The sequence below is a fragment of the Cervus canadensis genome, chromosome 16, assembly GCF_019320065.1.
Source record: "Cervus canadensis isolate Bull #8, Minnesota chromosome 16, ASM1932006v1, whole genome shotgun sequence".
In the NCBI taxonomy this organism is placed as follows: Eukaryota; Metazoa; Chordata; class Mammalia; order Artiodactyla; family Cervidae; genus Cervus; species Cervus canadensis.
Window position 1 is genome coordinate 8147412 of NC_057401.1, and position 21753 is coordinate 8169164.

The window sequence follows — 21753 nt, forward strand, 5'->3', positions numbered from 1 at the left end:
ACATGGGTTTGGGTAAACTCCGGGAGTTGGTGATGGACAGGGAGGCCTGGTGTGCTGCAGTTCATGGGGCTGCAAGGAGTCGGACATGACTGAGCAACTGAACTGAAGTGAACTGAACGGACTAAACGATCCAATTAAAGAATAAAGATTGTGAAAATAGCTTTAAAAACAAACGAGAAACACATCTACACCACAACAATACAGGTAACAAAAAATATATAAATATCATGCAAATACTAACTAAATGCAAACAGATGAAACTTTAAATAAAGATGACGTCAACACAAAGAAACACTGCTAGATATAAAATAGGACACTTTAGAATGAATTTTTTTAAAAAGTTCAATTTACCTGAAGATGTACCAGTTCTAAATTTCTATCCATATGGCCCCAAATATACAAAGCAGAAAGTGGCAGAACTACATAGATGAACATTCATAATCTACATATGAGACTTTCAAAACAGCTCTTTAAGAAACTGATAAAATGAGCAGGATTAAAAAACAAAAAACAATGAGAATATATTAGAATTGGAACAGCAGAATTCACAAATTTACCATAATATATAGAGAACTTGATATCCAGCAAATGCAAAATACTTTCAGGTAGGTAAAAATATTTACTAAAATTGACTCTATCCTGGTCCATAAAATCAAGTGTCAACAAATTTCAAAACACTGAAATCATATAGAATATGTTCTCTAACCACAATGCAATTAAGCTTGAAAAAAAGAAAAAAAAATCTTTAAAAATGAACACATATTTGGAAATTAAGAAATACACATCTGAATAACCCAGAGAGGCAAGAAAGAAAATACAATGAAACTTTAAAAATATATTTAAACAAAGTACAATGAAAATCCTATTTCTCAAAAATAATGGAGTACAACAAAAGCAAGGCTTGAGGGAAATATATAGAATTAAATGAAAATATCAGAAAAAAGTTGAAAATTATTAAGTTAAGCATCCATCCCCCAAAACTTAGCAAAAGAACAGCAACTTGAACACAAAGTTTAAGGAAATATAGAAGTTAACAAAACAGAAAATAAATATATAAAAAGAGATCAACAAAGTTAATAACTAGTTCTTCATAAAAACTATTAAAACCAACAAACATCCAATGAGATTGATCATGAAAAAAGGTAGAAGACACAAATAACCAGTATTGGGAATAAAAAGTAAGACATCAGTACAGATCCTGTAGACAATTTTAAAAGTTCACTAAAGAATATTAAGAAAAACTTTTTGCCAATATATTTGAAAATTTACATAAAGGAAAACTCCTTAAAAAACAACTTACCAAACTCAATATCTGAATAGTCCTGTAACTATTTAAAAAATTAAATATATTATTTAAAACTTTCCTACAAAGACAATTTCAAGACCAGGTGGTTTTACCAGCGAATTCTATAAAACACGTAAGGAAAAAAAAAAAAAAAACACGTAAGGAAGAAACTATAATCTTCCACAAACTTTTTCCAGGGAATACAAAAATAGGGAATATACCCCAACTCATTTTATGATGCCAACAAACCTTGATTAGCAAAATCTAAGAAGGACATTTAAAGAAAGGAAATTTTCAGGTCAATCTCACTCATAAATATAGATGCAAAAATACAAAATAAAATAGCAGCAAACAGCTCTAATGTATAAAAATGATTAATACATCTCCACTAAATTTGGCTTATATCAGGACTGGAAAGTTCAAAATTCAATGTAATTAAGATTAACAAAAGAAATAAAAACAAAGAAAACATCCATTCATTTTTTTCTTGAAAACGGAAACAAATGCCTTACAAAACAATATGTAGAATTTCCACAATCTCATAAACAGTAGGAAAAAGAACTGGAATAAATATTTAAGAGTGTGATGTGGGACTGGAAACAAGACTAGGGTGCCTCTCATCACCATCTCTGTTCAACATTACACTGCTGGTGTATGCCAGTGCAATAAGAAATGAAATAAAACACATACAGATTAAAAAGGGAGAGGTAAAACTGTCATTTTTGCAAGATGACTGAAGACACAGAAAATCCCAAAGAATCTACAGATAAATAAAATTACCAGAATAAGTAAGAATTTCCAGGCTGCTGGACATAAAAATCAAAATATAAAATGCAAGCATGTTTACATAAATCTGCAACACATAACTGACAAATTGCTTTTATCTAGAATATATAAAGATTTTTTTCCAATGTATTTTTTAAAAGGAAAGAAAAACCAGAAAAATAGGAAAAAGATGAACAGATACTTCATTAAAGAAAAGATGCCAATTATATATGAAAGGATGTTCAATTTCATTATTCATCAGGGACATACAAGTTAAAACCACAATGAGTACTACTTATCAGTGTGGCTCAATAAAAGGATAGATAAAACAAGTGCTGCTGAGGACATGGAGCAGCTGGAACTCTCCAACAAGGCTGCTGCTGCTGTAAGTTGGTACAACCACCTTGGAAAATTCTTTGACATTATCTACTAGAGTTGAACATACACATACTCTTAAGACTTGGCAATTCTACTCCAGGGTAAATGAAAGTCAAACTGAAAGCGTTAGTCGCTCAGTCATGTCCTACTCTTTTTTTTTTTTCCCCTCATTTATTTTTATTAGTTGGAGGCTAATTACTTTACAATATTGTAGTGGTTTTTGCCATACATTGACATGAATCAGCCATGGATTTACATGTGTTCCCCATCCCATCCCTCTGGGTCTTCCCAGTGCACCAGCCCTGAGCACTTGTCTCATGCATCCAACCTGGGCTGGTCATCTGTTTCACCCTTGATAGTATACTTGTTTCAATGCTATTCTCTCAGAACATCCCACCCTCGCCTTCTCCCACAGAGTCTAAAAGTCTGTTCTGTACATCTGTGTCTCTTTTTCTGTTTGCATATAGGGTTATCGTTCCCATCTTTTAAATTCCATATATATGTGTTAGTATACTGTATTGGTCTTTATCTTTCTGGCTTACTTCACTCTGTATAATGGGCTCCAGTTTCATCCATCTCATTAGAACTGATTCAAATGAATTCTTTTTAATGGCTGAGTAATATTCCATGGTGTATATGTACCACAGCTTCCTTATCCATTCGTCTGCTGATGGGCATCTAGGTTGCTTCCATGTCCTGGCTATTATAAACAGTGCTGCGATGAACATTGGGGTGCACGTGTCTCTTTCAGATCTGGTTTCCTCAGTGTGTATGCCCAGAAGTGGGATTGCTGGGTCATATGGCAGTTCTATTTCCAGTTTTTTAAGAAATCTCCACACTGTTTTCCATAGTGGCTGTACTAGTTTGCATTCCCACCAACAGTGTAAGAGGGTTCCCTTTTCTCCACACCCTCTCCAGCATTTATTGCTTGTAGACTTTTGGATAGCAGCCATCCTGACTGGCGTGTAATGGTACCTCATTGTGGTTTTGATTTGCATTTCTCTGATACTGAGTGATGTTGAGCATCTTTTCATGTGTTTGTTAGCCATCTGTATGTCTTCTTTGGAGAAATGTCTGTTTAGTTCTTTGGCCCATTTTTTGATTGGGTCATTTATTTTTCTGGAATTGAGCTGCAGGAGTTGCTTGTATATTTTTGAGATTAATCCTTTGTTTCTTCGCTTGCTATTATTTTCTCCCATTCTGAGGGCTGTTTTTTTTTCCCATTTATTTTTATTAGTTGGAGGCTAATTACTTTACAATATTGTAGTAGTTGTCTTTTCACCTTGCTTATAGTTTCCTTTGTTGTGCAAAAGCTTTTAAGTTTCATTAGGTCCCATTTGTTTAGTTTTGCTTTTATTTCCAATATTCTGGGAGGTGGGTCATAGAGGATCCTGCTATGATTTATGTCATAGAGTGTTTTGCCTATGTTCTCCTCTAGGAGTTTTATAGTTTCTGGTCTTACATTTAGATCTTTAATCCGTTTTGAGTTTATTTTTGTGTGTGGTGTTTGAAAGTGTTCTAGTTTCATTCTTTTACAAGTGGTTGACCAGTTTTCCCAGCACCACTTGTTAAAGAGGCTGTCTTTTTTCCATTGTATATCCTTGCCTCCTTTGTCGAAGATAAGGTGTCCATAGGTACGTGGATTTATCTCTGGGCTTTCTATTCTGTTCCATTGATCTATATTTCTGTCTTTGTGCCAGTACCATACTGTCTTGATGACTGTGGCTTTGTAGTAGAGTCTGAAGTCAGGCAGGTTGATTCCTCCAGTTCCATTCTTCTTTCTCAAGATTACTTTGGCTGTTCGAGCTTTTCTGTATTTCCATACAAACTGTGAAATTATTTTTTCTAGTTCTGTGAAGAATACCGTTGGTAGCTTGATAGGGATTGCATTGAATCTATAGGTTGCTTTGGGTAGTATAGTCATTTTCACAATATTGATTCTTCCAATCCATGAACACAGTATATTTCTCCATCTATTTGTGTCCTCTTTGATTTCTTTCATCAGTGTTTTATAGTTTTCTATATATAGGTTTTTCTTTTCTTTAGGTAGATATACTCCTAAATATTTTATTCTTGTTGTTGCAATGGTGAATGGTATTGTTTCCTTAATTTCTCTTTGTTTTCTCATTGTTAGTATATAGGAATGCAAGGGATTTCTGTGTGTTAATTTTATATCCTGCAACATTACTGTATTCATTGATTAGCTCTAGTAATTTTCTGGTAGAGTCTTTACGGTTTTCTATGTAGAGGATCATGTCGTTTGTAAACAGTGAGAGTTTTACTTCTTATTTTCCTATCTGAATTCCTTTTATTTCTTTTTCTGCTCTGATTGCTGTGGCCAACACTTCCAAAACTATGTTGAATAGTAGTGGTGAGAGTGGGCACCCTTGTCTTGTTCCTGACTTTAAGGGAAATGCTTTCAATTTTTCACAATTGAGGATAATGTTTGCTGTGGGTTTGTCATATATAGCTTTTATTATGTTGAGGTGTGTGCCTTCTATTCCTGCTTTCTGGAGAGTTTTTATCATAAATGGACGTTGAATTTTGTCAAAGGCTTTTTCTGCATCTATTGAGATAATCATATGGTGTTTATCTTTCAATGTGTTAATGTGGTGTATTACATTGATTGATTTTCGGATGTTAAAGAATCCTTGCATTCCTGGGATAAAGCCCACTTGGTCATGATGTATGATCTTTTTAATATGTTGTTGGATTCTGTTTGCTAGAATTTTGTTAAGGATTTTTGCATTATGTTCATCAGTGATATTGGCCTGTAGTCCTACTCTTTGTGACCCCATGGAGTGTAGCCCACCAGGCTCCTCTGTCCATGGAATCCTGTTCCAATTCTACTCCAGGGTAATTAACTAATATAAATATGTGACACTGAGACACATGTGCAAGAATATTCAAAGCAGTATTACTTGTAACAGCAAAAACCTGGAAACATCCTAAATATCTGTCAATAGTAATAGATAAATACATTCAGTATATTTACATAATTTGATATTAAACAGCATTATAAATAAATTCAACACAAATGAATCTCACAACAGTGCTGAATAACAGAAGTCAGAAAAAATACCTACTACAGAATTAATTCAAAGTTCAAAAGATAGGTATAACTTACTTCCTTTGACAGATAAAATTACCATATATCCGTAAATGGAACACTGCTCCTGCTGCTGCTGCTGCTAAGTCGCCTCAGTCGTGTCCGACTCTGTGCGACCCCATAGACGGCAGCCCACCAGGCTCCCCCGTCCCTGGGATTCTCCAGGCAAGAACACTGGAGTGGGTTGCCATTTCCTTCTCCAATGCATGAAAGTGAAAAGGAAAGTGAAGTTGCTCAGTCGTGTCTGACTCTTCACAACCCCATGGACTACAGCCTACCAGGCTCCTCCATCCATGGGATTTTCCAGGCAAGAGTACTGGAGTGGGTTGCCATTGCCTTCTCCGAAATGGAACACTACTCAAGAGCAAAGAATAAATTAGTGACACATGCAACAACATGGACCAACCTCAAAATAATTATACTGAGTGAAAGCACTGGACAGCTAAGTATATCTTGCAAGATTCCATTTAGATGAAATACTAGAAAATGCAATTAACCTAAGTATCAAAAGCAAACTAGTATTAGCTTATGGATGGGGGTGGGGAGAGAAGGAAGGAATTACCAGGGAAAGATAAATATGCTCACTATCTTGATTGTGGTGATGGTCATGAGTGTATGTATATGCCAAAATGTATTGAACTCTATGCTTTAAATATATGCAATATATTGTACGTCAGTTATAGCTCAATAAAGCCACAAGCAGGGAGGGAGGGAGAGAGGGAAGAAAGAAAGGAGCAAAGGAGAAAGGAAGCAAGCATGCAAGAGGGGAGGAAAGAATTACCAGGGTATGAGAGAAAGAAAGTCTGAACGATTAGCTTGAGAAGTTATTTAACACTTCTGGGCCCCAGCTGTTTTATCTATAAAATGAGACTTAAGAGTTTCGACAGTTAAATGAGACAGTGTATGCAAATCCTTGGGCTTCCCAGGTGGCACTAGAGGTAAAGAGCTCACCTGCCAGTGCAGGAGATGTAAGAAAGGCAGGTTCAATCCCTGGGCCGGGAAGATCTCTGGAGGAGGGCATAGTAACACACTCCAGTATTCTTGCTGGGAGAACCCCATGGACAGAGGAACCTGGCAGGCTCGCAAAGACCCTATTAGTACATAGGGTCGCAAAAATTCGGACACGACTGAAGTGACTGAGCATACATACACACACTCACATGCAAATTCTTAGTGCATAGCATATGTTTGTGTGTATATCTTTTCTTCTTTTCTTTCTCATTCACTCCTTTAAGAAATATGAGTATCCAATTGCTTCAGGCTCTATGCTAGGCACTGGGATACAACAGAATATTGTATACTGTTTCCCTTATAGAAGAACATAGAAACAAATAACAAAAATAAGAAATTACAACATTTTATAAATACTACAAACAGATATATGATCTTGAGAGAGATTATAAAAGGTGATTTTGACCTAGTCAAAGAGATTAGGAAAGGAATCCCTGGAAAGGTGAGTATTAATACATTGCTGACCTCTAAGGTCAGTACGTACAAATAAAGACTAAGCATGTATAAAACTTCGACTGATAAAAGCCTGTCAATAAAATAGCCAATGTTTCTAGAGAGGAAAAAGGAGTCTAAATAAACGTTAAGTCTGGTATGAGCTAAAGTCTGAAAGGCAATTTGGGGTCACACCATGTAGGCCTCTTAAAAGCAATCAGAAGCCTCTGAAGTGGTTTCAACAGGAGAAGTAACAAACTGAATTTTGAAAGAGTTCACTTTGAACTTTCAAACTGTAGTTTGAAAAAGAAACCTCCAACTGCAGTACAGAGAATAAATTGCAGGAAAATAGGACAGTTCTCCTAATAGATAGAGGACAGTTAGGCACTACTGCTACAGTCCAGGCAACAATAATGACAGCTTGGATCAGGACAGTGCTGTTAGAAATTCATTCTATCAAAAAATGTTTCCTGAGGGCCTACCAAGGGCCAAGCTCTATCCTAAGTGCAAGATGATGAATAAGCAAAAAAGAAAAAAAAAAAAACCCTTCTTGTGGGATTTATATTCTAGTGGGGAAAGAGAGACTAAATAAGTAAAATATCACTCATATCAGGTGGCTGTTAAGTGCTATGGAGAAAAATAAAGTAGCAGTGGTCAAGGGGAAGGAGGTGTTTTCTCAATGCCCACAGAAACATTCACGGGTCAGATTCTGAACAAAGGAGGATGACCCACGAGACCTGGACTTCTTATAGTAACTGACATAATCCAGACTAAAAGGCATAATTACAACTGCCCTATTGGTCTCAAGGTAGATAATTATAGTAGTGTTGGTCGAGAAGGAGGCTAGAGGGTGGGCCAGGAGATGCAGAGTTCCACAGTCTCACCTATTACTCTTTTCAGTGATGGAAAGTCTATCAGTAAGGGACAGCTTTATCCACAGCACTTAGGGCTTATGGTCCCCCTTTCAACTGCAGCAGAAAGGTGGAAGTCAAAGAGGATTTGTCTAACGTTAAATACTTAGTTCCCCAATTCCGACCAGTTGATAAACTCTAAGAAGGCAGAAGCTGAATCCTTATCACCACATTCCCCAAATCCACACAAATGCCTGGCACACAGCAGATGTGGGATATACATGGAAAGAATAAATGAATGGTGTATTGTATCTAAAGGCAACATATCCCCATATTAGCAAGGAAAACATTTTAAATGTGTTCACACATAAAAATTACCAAGTGGGACCAGCCACAAAATAGCCTTAATCAATTAAATTATGCTTATACGGATAGTTTTTAATTGACTATTATATTCTAAGAGTATTAAAGAAAACTATGTTTTGTAAATTTGCACGATTTAAAAACATATAATTAAGGATTTTTAAAAATAAAAGTCATAAAACTATATAGCTAAATGACAAATTCAGATAACTTAAGTCTTTTCAAGTTATTTTAGTATGTTTAATGACATACTTAAAGAAACAGTACTTCTTACCCTACAAAATTCCTCAGTTTTATCACCTTGCTAGCATATTCAATAAAAAATATATAGATAATATTCTCAAGCAGTGATCTGCAAACCACATCAATGCCACTGAGAGCTAAGTAGAGCCCGCAGTGGATAGATACAGAGAACCATGACTTTAAAGTATAACTAGAGTATACTTTTTTAAGAGTAATTGATTACTTTTATTCAAATCCAACTAAAATTTTTCTCAATTATTCATATTCTGAAATGTTTCTCGATAATGAATTATTAAATGACTTATTAAAAAATACATACCTTTCTCTTACAAAATCTGCTAGTTCTTTTGTTGATATCTGTCCATGTTTCATATTATGGTAAAGGACATCAAAGCCATTATTTTTTTCCCCCTAAAATTTAAAAAGATTTTTAGTTTAACAAAAGAAGGGATCAAAACAACTAAAGCATAACTAACATGCAATTCCAATGTTCAAATGAGCTGTTTTCCTTAAGTTAAGCATTGCTCCCCACTGTATAATTTTAAACTGTATCAAAGGAATGCTATAGGCTTTGATAAAGTGTACAATGTATTATATACACACATATTCACAACACACATATACACACTCTATAATCACTATTATAGATATAATCACTATTAAGGATGTATTAATGAAACACATTTGAAATTTTAAAAAAATAAACGCAGTGTAATTTAGGACTTTATTTTCTTGGGGTCCAAAATCACTGCAGATCGTGACTGCAGCCATGAAATTAAAAGATGCTTGCTCCTTGGAAGAAAAGCTATGACTAACCTAGACAGCATATTAAAAAGCAGAGACAGTACTTTACTGACAGAGGTCCGCATAGTCAAAGCAATGGTTTTTCCAGTAGTTGTGTATGGATGTGAGAGTTGGACCATAAAAAAACCTGAGTACTGAAGAATTGATGCTTTTGAATTGTGGTGTTGGAGAAGACTCTTGAGAGTCCCTTGAACTCAAACCAGTCAATCCTAAAGGAAATCAATCCTGAATATTCATTGGAAGGACGGATGATGAAGCTGAAGCTCCAATACTTTCGCCACCTGATGCTGACTCATTAGAAAAGACCCAGATGCTGGGAAAGACTGAAGGCAGGAGGAGAAGGGGATGACAGAGGATGAGAAGGTTGGATGGCATCACCGACTCAATGGGCATGAGTTTGAGCAAGCTCTGGGAGTTGGTGATGGACAGGGAAGCCTGGCGTGCTGTAGTGCATGGGGGGACACAACTGAGTGACAGAACTGAACTGAACTGAATTTAGGAAAGATAAACATGGACCATTACCAAATCCCATGTCAATCCCTTTAACCTATATTGAGGGATTCCTGATTATTTAACTCAGAGTCTATACTTAAAATAACTAAATCCTGATTTTTGAGTCAAGACAGCATTTACTAATCACATAAGCACTAAACACCACAAAACACTTTATAATCGCTAATGTTAAGTCTTTCAGGAAACTTAACTTGAGATATGAGAAAGAAGGTAAAATTTTAACAGAAGAGCAGTAACAGACTATTGGCTATGTGTTAGTTGCTCAGTTGTGTCCGACTCTTTGCAACCCAATGACCTCAACTAATGGAAAATTAACAGAACCAGACTACTATACAACCCTAGAAAATCTTAAAGCCATTTAATCCAATACAAAGTTAAATTAGCAAGTAATAACAAAGAAAACATTAGAAACAGAAATTTTATGGGTGAAATGAAAGAATATAAACTAAGTTCAACAACTCTTTTTACAATCAGTAGTTTTAGTTTTTCTTTAGTGATAATAAGAAGAACTGAACATATCTGTTGGAAATAGAAAGCAATGCCAAAAGCAAGTGTTATGCAATCTGAGACTTAGTTTTCCACAGTTGACCAAAAACAGGAAACATATTATAGAAACTTCCGGCTATGTTGAAGTGATTCCTAATAAACCTGTCAACCAGTAGAGCAAGTAATCAGATGGTGACACATATAAAAAATTAAAATATATGTAATGAAATAATACAAATAATAGCCCTAGCATTTTGAACGTCCGTTTCCATTTTATCAAGGATATAAAACTACAGTCTCCTATAAATCTAAACACATCCATTTTTGTTTCTATAATTTTTCATGTTTCAAATAAAGTATGATCTAACTTTAGTTCTTTGCTTTCTATGGACTTTTCATGCAAATTTATTCCAGCCAAAATAATATTCTCTGAGGTAACCATTATCTTTAGTCTATAGCAAGCAAAAATAACAACATAAAGATTAGTAAACAAAATTACAGACAAAATAATCAAGGACCTGAAATCTCCAAGGGATTTATTCCATTACTTGAATATACTGCAGAAACTACAAGCAATTAAACTATCCACCAACTCCCATAATACAGTCATGAACCCTGAAGAAAAACCAATCTGAAATCTAAAATCATAAAATCCATAGTCTGGAGCTCTCTGTCCCCAAAATTCTTCCCTGACAACTACCAGTTGTCACTGGCACATAATTCTAAGTCAGGTTCCCAATGTGTGTTATGCATATTCATTATGCATATTCAAATTAGAAATAAGCTGGTGCTATGCTGTGTTCAGTCGTGTCCAACTCTGCAACCTATGGACTACAGACCGCCAGGCTCCTCTGTCCACAGGACTCTCCAGGCAAGAATACTGGAGTGGGTTGCCTTGCTCTCCTTCAGGGGATCTTCCCAACCCAGGAATCAAACCCATATCTCTGGTGTCTCTTGCATTGCAGGCAGGTTCTTTACCCACTGAGCCACCTGGGAAGCCCATTCATTCATTTGATGCTCTAAAAAATGTAAAAACGCCTGATTCTAGGCAGTTTTCTTAATTTCACAAACCTGTTAACACAAATATTTACTGGATCATTAACTTTTCTTTGGCAAAACTAAGCAAAAATTTTAATACTTCAAATGGCTCTCTCTCCACACACACACACACACACACACACAAATATACATGTATCTTTAAGAAAAATGTTCAAAGATAAGTACCAACAAAGAACCCAAGCCTATTATTACCTTATCAAAACTTACTTTATGGCTTTTGACAAGAGATGACAGTGTATTAAGTACACACACGTCTGTACACAGGTGAGACATACAGGAGACAGAGCACTAGAGCTCAGGTCCAGACACATTTGGCTTCAGTATCTGCACCCGAAAAAAAATTGGAAATTCTGGGGAGATGGGGAAGACTACTCTTGAAACTAGCAATCCTAACTCAATTCTGTCACCATTTGAGATTAACCAGTTTTCTTAACACTGCAAGTACCTCCATCCAAGTTCTAATTAATCTTTTAATAGCTGCCAGTGTTTTTATTCTAATTCAAAGACAAGTAAAATAACAGGAAATATTTCTGAATTACATATCCATTTTATCATCTTAGACCTTGAAGTGGATATGTTCCTATCATATCCTTTAAATTAATTTTTCTTCTATATTGGGGTATAATTGATTTACAATGTTGTGTTAGTTTCAGGTGTATAACAAAGTGATTCAGTCACACATACACATTCTTTTTCAGACTATTTTCCCATATAGGTTATTATAGAATACTGAATATAGTTCCCCGTGCTATACAGTAGGTTCTTGTTGATTATTTTATAGGTAGTAGTATGTACAGGTTAATCCCAAACTCCTAATTTATCCCCATCCAGCACCGTTTCCCTTTGGTAATAAGTTTTTTTCGACACACAAAAAAATTTATCTTAACATATTCTGTTAACTCAAGCAAGCAGAGCTTGTTTTTTCTTAGCTAACTACAAATACATAAATGTACAAGCAAATAGACTACAGTTTTACTATCAAGTAGAATTATAACTAAAAGTGTTTTCTGGTCTTCAGTATTTCACTAAAACTGTAAATTTTTCATGCCCTTTGTCCAGCAATTGCACAGTAGAAATCTATACCACAAAAACACACATACAAAGATAAATGTGGAAAAATATTCACTGCAGTACTGCTTATAATTGTGAAAAAACAGAACTCAAAAACATCCATTAACATTACTGGTTAAACAAATGATAGCATCTCCTACAATGAAATATAGTGTTTTTTAATTGCATTAAAATCTTGCAGTCGATTTTTAAGTATTAATCTCTGAAATCTGCCCAGATATACATATTATCAGTGAGAAAAAAAAGCATGATGCAATTATTCATAAAAGCCAAAAATAATCTAATGTTGGGAATAACCTAAATGTCTCAAATTGATGAATGGAGAGACAAAATGAGGTAGATTCACACAATGGAATACAAATTAGCAATAAAAAGTAACAAACACTGACACATAAGACTTTATGGATTAACCTCATAAACACTTTACTAAGTGAAAGCCAGACACAACAGACTATATATTGTATGATTCGGTTTATACAAAATTACAGAACAGGCAAATCTACAGAGTTGAGGGCAGAAAAGAGCATTAAATGTTAAGTGGGCATAATCTAATTACTGGGAGGATAAACATGTTCTAAAATTGATAATGGCTGAACCATTCAGTACAGAGAAGGCAATGGCACCCCACTCCAGTACTCTTGCCTGGAAAATCCCATAGACGGAGGGGCCTGGTGGGCTGCAGTCCATGGGGTCGCCAAGAGTCGGACACGACTGAGCGACTTCACTTTCACTTTTCACTTTCCTGCATTGGAGACGGAAATGGCAACCCACTCCAGTGTTCTTGCCTGGAGAATCCCAGGGACGGGGGAGCCTGGTGGGCTGCCGTCTATGGGGTCGCACAGAGTCAGACACGACTGAAGCGACTCAGCAGCAGCAGCAGCACCATTCAGTAAAATTACTAAAAATCAATGAATTGCACACATATATTGGGTAGATTTTATGATATATAAAATATTCTCCAATAAAACTTTTTTTAAAAAAGCAAGGTGTAAAACAGTACATGTAGAATTTTATTTTCATTGAAAAAAATAACAGGTTGCACGCATGCATGGTCAGTCACTAAATTGTGTGTGACTCTTTGCAACCCTATGGACTGTAGCCTGCCAGACTCCTCTGTTCTTGGATTTCCCAGGCATGAATACTGGAGCGAGTTGCCATTTACTCCTCCAGGGAATCTTCCTGAACCATGGATTGAACCCAGATCTCCTGCACTGGCAGGAGATTCTTTACCACTGAGCCACCCAGGAAGCCCAACAGGTTGCATATATGCATACAAAGAGAATCTAAACTATTAACAGCAAATTATTTCTGGAAACTGGAACAATGAGCACAGATAACTTTCTAATAAACAAGTCTTTAATACAGAAGCAGTAGAGTTAAAAGCTATGATGATAAGCAGTTTTAAAATGCAATTTTCTCCCAAGTATTTTACAACTGTTGATATAAAATCTTGATTATCAACAGCCAGTTTTTTTCTTCTTCTCCTCAGTTTTATTCTTTTTTAGTAACAATTTTATTGTGATATAATTCACACGATACAAAATTTTTAAAGTGTACAATGCAAAAAATGTTAGTATATTTACAGAGTTATACCACCACTACTGCAATCAATTTTAGAACACCAAAAAGAAATTCAAATCCAAATAGCTAAGTTTTTAAGAGAAGGTATTTACTCATCAGTGATGAGCTTTATTTTCAATTGTTTTTTTTTCAATTTATTTATAATTGGAGGACAATTGCTTTACAATATTTTGTTGGTTTCCACCATATTATCAACATGAATCAGTCATAGGTCCCCTCCCTCTTGAACCTCCCTCCCCCCTCCCAGCCCATCCCACCGCTCTAGACTGTCACAGGGTTTGAGCTCCCTCATACAGCAAATTCCCTCTATCTATTTTACATACGGTAATGTATCTGTTTCATGCTACCTGTCAATCCATCGCACCCTCTCCTTTCCTCACTGTGTCTTTTTCTTTAGTTTACTCAACACGTAAGAAAATACCTATGTCCACAAAAAAAAATCAGTAATGTATAGCAAATGTTTATAATGTTTGTAATGTTTAGAGTAGCATTATTCATAATAACCAAAAGATGGAAACACCCCAAAGGTCCATCAGCTAACAAATGGACAACCAATGTGATATACCCATGCACTGGAATATGATTCAGCCACAAAAGAAATGGAATACTGATACATGCTATAATATTGATGAACCTTGAAAACATTATGCTAAGAGAAAGAAGCCAGTCACAAAAGACCACATACTGTATGATTCCACTTTTATTTAAGGCCAGAAGAGAGGTATCTATAGAAACAAGAAAGTAGATTACTGTGTTTCTGGAGGTAGGGTGAGGATGAGACAGGATTGATAAAAAGGTACAGGATTTCTTTTTAAGGTAATTTAAATTTGACTGTGATGATGGTTTGCAAATATCTGTGAACACTACCAAAACACTGTACATTTCAAATGAAAAACTGTATGGTACACAAAGTATACTTCAATAAAGTTGTCAAAAAAACTAAATAATGAAGTGAAGTGAAAGAAGCTCAGTTGTGTCAGATTCTTTGCGACCGCATCGACTGTAGCCAGCCAGGTTCCTCTGTCCACGCAATTCTCCAGGCAAGAATTCTAGAGTGGGTAGCCATTCCTTTCTCCATATCTTCCCAATCCAGGAATCAAATCCCAGTCTCCCACACTGCAGGTGGATTCTTTATGACCTGAACCATCAGGGAAGCCCAACTAAGTAACAGTTTATCAATATTATTGATAATCAATTCTAGCAGGGAAATTTTCAGTATTAACTGGCAAGAACAGCTACTAACACCACTGCTGATCCAAGAAGGACAATTACAATGAAGGCTCAGACTAAGAGAGGATCTTTTCTCTGCCAATCTCAATGCACGCTGCAAAGAGGTAGCATTTTCATAGAAAGTCCCCCGAATGTGCCCAAGGTAAATAAAATTTTGTCATAACCCACCACAAACAGGTATAAAAATCTTTTTAATAAGTCCTAATATGAAGTGGAAAAAAATTTCATCATCCTTTAAAAATGGAAGTCCAGAATCATACAGATCCTTTCAGTTCAGTTCAGTCGCTCAGTCATGTCCGATTCTTTGCGACCCCATGGACTGCAGCACACCAGGCCTCCCTATCCATCACCAACTCCCGGAGTTTACTCAAACTCATGTCCTTTGAGTCGGTGATACCATCCAACCACTCATCCTGTCGTCCCCTTCTCCTCCTACCTTCAATCTTTCCCAGCATCAGAGTCTTTTCAAATGAGTCAGTTCTTCTTATCAGGTGGCCAAAGTATTGGAGTTTCAGCTTCAACATCAGTCCTTCCCATGAACACCCAGGACTGATTTCCTTTAGGATGGACTGGTTGGATCTCCTTGCAGTCCAAGGGACTCTCAAGAGTCTTCTCCAACACCACAGTTCAAACGCATCAATTCTTTCCCACTCAGCTTTCTTTATAGTCCAATTCTCACATCCATACATGACTACTAGAAAAACCATAGCTTTGACTAGATGGACTTTTGTTGGCAAAGTAATGTCTCTGCTTTTTCATACACTGTCTAGGTTGGTCATAACTTTCCTTCCAAGGAGTAAGTGTCTTTTAATTTCATGGCTGCAGTCACCATCTGCAGTGATCTTGGAGCCCCAAAAAATAAAGTCTGACACTGTTTCCCCATCTACTTGCCATGAAGTGATGGGACTGGGATGCCATGATCTTAGTTTTCTGAATGTTGAGCTTTAAGCCAACTTTTTCATTCTCTTTGACTTTCATCAAGAGGCTCTTTAGTTCTTCACTTTCTGCCATAAGGGTGGTGTCATCTGCATATCTGAGGTTATTGATATTTCTCCCGGCAATATTGATTCCAGATTGTGCTTCTTCCAGCCCAGCGTTTCTCATGATGTACTCTGCATAGAGGTTAAATAAGCACAGTGACATATAAAGCCTTGACATACTCCTTTTCCTATTTGGAACCAGTCTGTTGTTCCATGTCCACTTCTAAATGTTGTTTCTTGATCTGCATACAGATTTCTCAAGAGGCAGATCAGGTGGTCCGGTATTCCCATCTCTTTCAGAATTTTCCACAGTTTGGGGTGATCCACACAGTCAAAGGCTTTGGCATAGTCAATAAAGCAGAAATAGATGTTTTTCTGGAACTCTCTTGCTTTTTTTTTTTTTTAACAGATCCTTTAAAAGAACATAAACTTAATACCTATCATTTCCTCTAAAGATGCTAACTGAAGTAAGATATCTGAAATTAACAGTCTGATGTATATCAGTCCAGATTCCTTCTTTGCATAGAAAAACTTGCTTCTTTTTAATATAAAAATGAGGTCATATATGCATATTATTTTACATCTAAATCATCAATTTAAGTGAAATTTAGCTGAAAAGATAACTAAGTTATAAGTAAGGCCACAAAGTCACTAAAAATGTTCAGATTTTTTCTGGTCTAATATAGAGTCTTGCGGCTTCCCAGGTGGCTCAGACAGTAAAGAATACACCTGGAATGCAGGAGACCTGGGTTTGATCCCTGGGTCAAGAAGATCGCCTGGAGAAGGGAATGTTAACCCACTCTAGTATTCTTGCCTGGAAAACCCATGGACAGAGGAGTCTGATGGGCTATAGTCCACACAGGGTCACAAAGAGTCAGAGACGACTGGGCGACTAAGCATACAATATACAGTCTACAAGTGAGATATCCTTGAAACTTCAAGTTAAAATGTTTAAATAAGTCATCAAAGCTATTTTGGCAACTGGGCTATAGTCCACAGGGTCACAAAGAGTCGGAGACGACTGGGCGACTAAGCATACAATATACAGTCTACAAGTGAGATATCCTTGAAACTTCAAGTTAAAATGTTTAAATAAGTCATCAAAGCTATTTTGGCAACTCAAAACATTCACTTTTCCAGCTGATCTTATAACTATACACTTAAAAAAATTTTTAATAGCTATAAAATACAATCAAAATACAAAGTATTTCCACCTGAAAAAAACTGTACACTCTATTAATAATGCTATGAAACTCCTATTTTAATGAAAATGGAACTGTCAACATATCTGGGTTTTAGAGAGCCATGGAAATAATGAAAACTCACAAAACCATAAATCCTATAGATTTTAACTGGGCTCTGATACTTCTTCAAAGAACTCTTAAGGGCAACTGTAAACTAAAGACTAAAATTAAAAACCTGGATATTCTTCACTTTTGGTAAGTCAAAGAACTAGAAAACAGGCAAAAGATTAAGAGTACATGCTACATAGTCAGGCTATTCATTGAAAAGTTGGCTTTACCTAGGTTCCCTTTTTAATCAAACAATTTTCTGGGAGAGAAGGGCCAGGAGGTCTGGTCACGTGAACAGCAGCATCATGCCTGGGCGTCCTCTCAGCCCTGAACCGCTTCAAAGATGAGCAAAGATCGCCATTTCCCACCTCCCTACATTCTCCTACTCCAGCTCTTACTGCCACTGAACAGGTAACCTAGGGCACACCAGTGCAAGACGAAACATTAATGTGTGTTTGATATCATCTGATTTTATTCTGCCTTCTCTGAAAAACATGATGAAACATTAAACTAATTCTGAAGTGTTTCTTTTTTTTTTTGCTTTGAAGAATGGCCCCTCTAGTGAGGAGTTTTCTAGATATTTTTGATAGGAATTCAACAAATATGCAATGATGGCCCTCCAGGGCCATTTCTTTTTTGCCTTGAAAACCACTATGAAAAAAGAATACATGCGCACAACTTTTCTACAGGTAAACAGGACTTCAACCACAAGTGATAACCTCTATGTATTAAAATTTTCACACAAGATTACTAAAACTATTATGTAGAGCTCTTGGCAAGATATTGTTAGAGCAGAAAACAGTGATTAAATGTAGAATGAGTACTGCTCAGCAGTCAGAACAATACTTACTAACACATCTGGTAATTGGTTAAAAGAAACAAATCTTATTACTTAAAAAAAAATCATTTTCTCACCCCTCAAATACTCCTCCCATATCTTTTAAATTACAACTCAGCTCTTCCAGTTAGTTAAATCCTTAAGCCATATAAAAAAATATTTTATAGATACAACAAAAACAGCAGAAGCAAATAGTTTTGAGCTAATTCTCTACTGTTTTATATTTCAAATTTTCTGTAGTATTCTGTAAATAAATTTGTTTTCATTAATTTCAAAATGAAAAATAAAACTATTGCAGCTTTTTCAAAAACTTCTCAATCTATGCATGGAAAGACACACAAGGCTACCTTCTTAATCTGGCATTTCATTCACATTAATTGGTGATTTAAATCACCAATCCTCACTTTTCACAAATGGAAAAAACAAAAAGTGAAAGTAACCTAAATGTCCAAAAGGGGAATGCTAAAAATTACGTCTTATCTAGTCTATGCAACCTATCCTGAAAATATTTTCAAAGAATACTTAATCATGAGAAAAATGTTTTGATGTTAGTATCATTTGAAGATATCAAGATACAGAAGTATACAGTAGAATTCGCTAAGAATTTTATATTTCCAAAAGAAAATTTTGGAACAAAAGGCTACAGGTAATTTTTACTTTCTTATGTCTTTTAACTATCACATAATAAGCTATAAAAAGGAAAACACACACACACACAAACACCAAAAATAGGAAAAACATCTTCACTGACTATCTGTTGTTATTCAGTCACTCAGTCGTGTCCTACCCTGCAACCCCATACTGCAACACGCAAGGCTTCCTTCCCTACCCTTCACTATCTCCCTGAGTTTGCTCAAACTCATGTCCATTGAGTTGGTGATGCCATCCAACCATCTCATCCTCTGTTCTCCCCTTTTCCTCCTGCCTTCAATCTTTCCCAGCATCAAGGTCTTTTTCCAATGAGTCGGCTCTTTGTATCAGGGGGCCCAAGTATTGGAGCTTCAGCTTCAGCATCAGTCCTTCCAGTAAATACTTAGGGTTGATTACCTTTAGGATTGACTGGTTTGATCTCTTTGCAGTCCAAGGGACTCTCAAGAGTCTTTTCCAATACCACAGTTCAAAGGCATCAATTTTCCAGTGCTCAGTCTTTTTTATTGTCCAGCTCCCACATCTGTACATGACTACTGGAAAAACCATAGCTTTGACTATATGGACATGTGTAGCCAAAGTAATGTGTCTGCTTTTTAATATGCTGTCTAGGTTTCTCACAGCTTTTCTTCCAAGAAGCAAGTGTCTTTTAATTTCATGGCTGCAGTCACCATCCACAGTGATTTTGAAGCCCAGGAAAATAAGTCTCTCACGGTTTCCATTGTTTCCCCATCTATTTGCCATGAAGTGATGGGACCAGACGCCACAATGTTAGTTTTTTGCATGTTGAGTTTTAAGCCCGTTTTTTCACTCTCCTCTTTCACCTTCATCAAAAGGCTCTTTATTCCTTTTCGCTTTCTGCCATAAGGGTGGTGTCATCTGCATACCTGAGGTTACTGATACTTCTCCCAGCAATCTTGACTGCTGCTTGTGCTGCATCCAGCCCATCATTTTGCGTGATGTCCTCTGCATATAAGTTCAATAAGCAGGGTGACAATATGCAACCTTGATGTAATCCTTTCTCAATTTGGAACCAGTCTATTGTTCCATGTCCGGTTCTAACTACTGCTTCTTGACCTGCATGTAAGTTTTACAGGAGGTACTGTTGGTCTGATATTCCCATCTCTTCAAGAATTTTCCACAGTTTGGTGTGATCCACACAGTCAAAGGATTTAAGAGTAGTCAATGAAGCAGATGTTTTTCTGGAATTCTCTTGCTTTTTCTATGATCCAAGGGATGTTGGCAACTTGATCTCTGGTTCCTCTGGCTTTTCTAAATCCACCTTGAACATCTGGAAGTTCTCGGTTAACATACTACTGAAGCCTAGCTTAAAGGATTTTGAGCATTACTTCACTAGCCTGTGAAATGAGTGCAATTGTGCATTAGTCTGAACATTCTTTGGCATTGTCCTTCTTTGGGACTGAAATGAAAACTGACCTTTTCCAGTCCTGTGGCCACTGCTGAGTTTTCAAAATTTGCTGGCATATTGAGTGCAGCACTTTCACAGCATCATCTTTTAGGATTTGAAATAGCTCAGCTGTAATTTCATCACCTTCACTAGCTTTGTTTGTAGTGATGTTTCTTAAGGCCCACTTGACTTCACACTCCAGGATGTCTGGCTCTAGGTGAGTGATCACATCATTGTGGTTATCTGCGTGGGTCATTAAGATTCAGTGTATTCTTGCCACCTCTTCTAAATGTCTTCTGCTTTTGTTAGGTTCACACCTTTTCTGTCCTTTACTGTGCCTATCTTTGCATGAAATCTTCCCTTGGCATCTCTAATTTTCTTGAAGAGATCTTTAGTCTTTCCCATTCTATTGATTTCCTCTATTTCCTAGCATAGTTCATTTAAAAGGGCTTTTATATCTCTCTTTGCTATTCTCTGGAACTCTACATTCAGATGGACGTATCTTTCCCTTTTCTTCTTTGCCTTTGGCTTCTCTTCCTTTCTCAGGTATTTGTAAGGCCTCCTCAGACAACCATTTTGCCTTTTTGCATTTCTTTTTCTTGGAGATGATTTTGATCACTGACTCCTGTACAATGTTACAAACCTCTGTCCACAGTTCTTCAGGCACTCTATCAGATCTAATCTCTTGAATCTATTTGTTACTTCCACTGTATACTCATAAGGGATTTGATTTAGATCATACCTGAATGGCCTAGTGGTTTTCCCTACATTCGTCAATTTAAGTCTGAATTTTGCAATAAGGAGTTCATGATATGAGCCAGTCACTGGCTATTAAGCAACTAATAACTAACACTTCTTATCTAAGGTCCCAGCAACCACTAATTTGCATTACCTGTACCTTCCTATCTTTTCCCTCAAGTCAAGCAAACATGCTTGTCATATCTTCCATACATTTTACTCTTGCTATTTCATCACGGAGCATGTGTGATGGAAATGATGGAATTCTGTGCCTCAACTTCATCACACAGTTCACTAACCACTTCCCAATTTAATCCTCTCTGCCTCTGGCCACTGCAGCAATGTCCTCTAGCCTCTTTACCAGTAGATACACAGAGGAACCCTGAACAACATAGGTTTGAACTGTGCAGGACCACTTACATGTTTCAATAGTAACTACTACAGCACTACTACACGATCAGAGGCTTGTTAAATCCAAGAATGTAGAGCCCCATTATAGAGAACCATGGATGGGAAGCATCCACTATAATAACTATAAGTTATACTCTGATCTTCAACTGTGCAGAGGTCAGCACTCCTAAACTTCATATTTCTCAAGGGTCAACTATAATTATAGGTCTCCATTACGGCCTAGCTTTTGTTTTTCCTCACATTGACCAATTTTTGCT

At 36.5% G+C, this 21753-nt stretch overlaps 1 protein-coding gene across 1 annotated transcript in view; it reads right to left on the reverse strand.

Annotated features, from left to right (window-relative positions):
• The window catches only part of FCHO2 (FCH and mu domain containing endocytic adaptor 2), a 129250-nt gene that overhangs the window by 100911 nt on the left and 6586 nt on the right, over positions 1 to 21753 (reverse strand). Inside the window, exon 2 of the mRNA XM_043488544.1 lies at positions 8757 to 8848. Within this exon, the coding sequence (XP_043344479.1) occupies positions 8757 to 8848 (92 nt within the window). The remainder of the gene's footprint in view (positions 1 to 8756; positions 8849 to 21753) is intronic.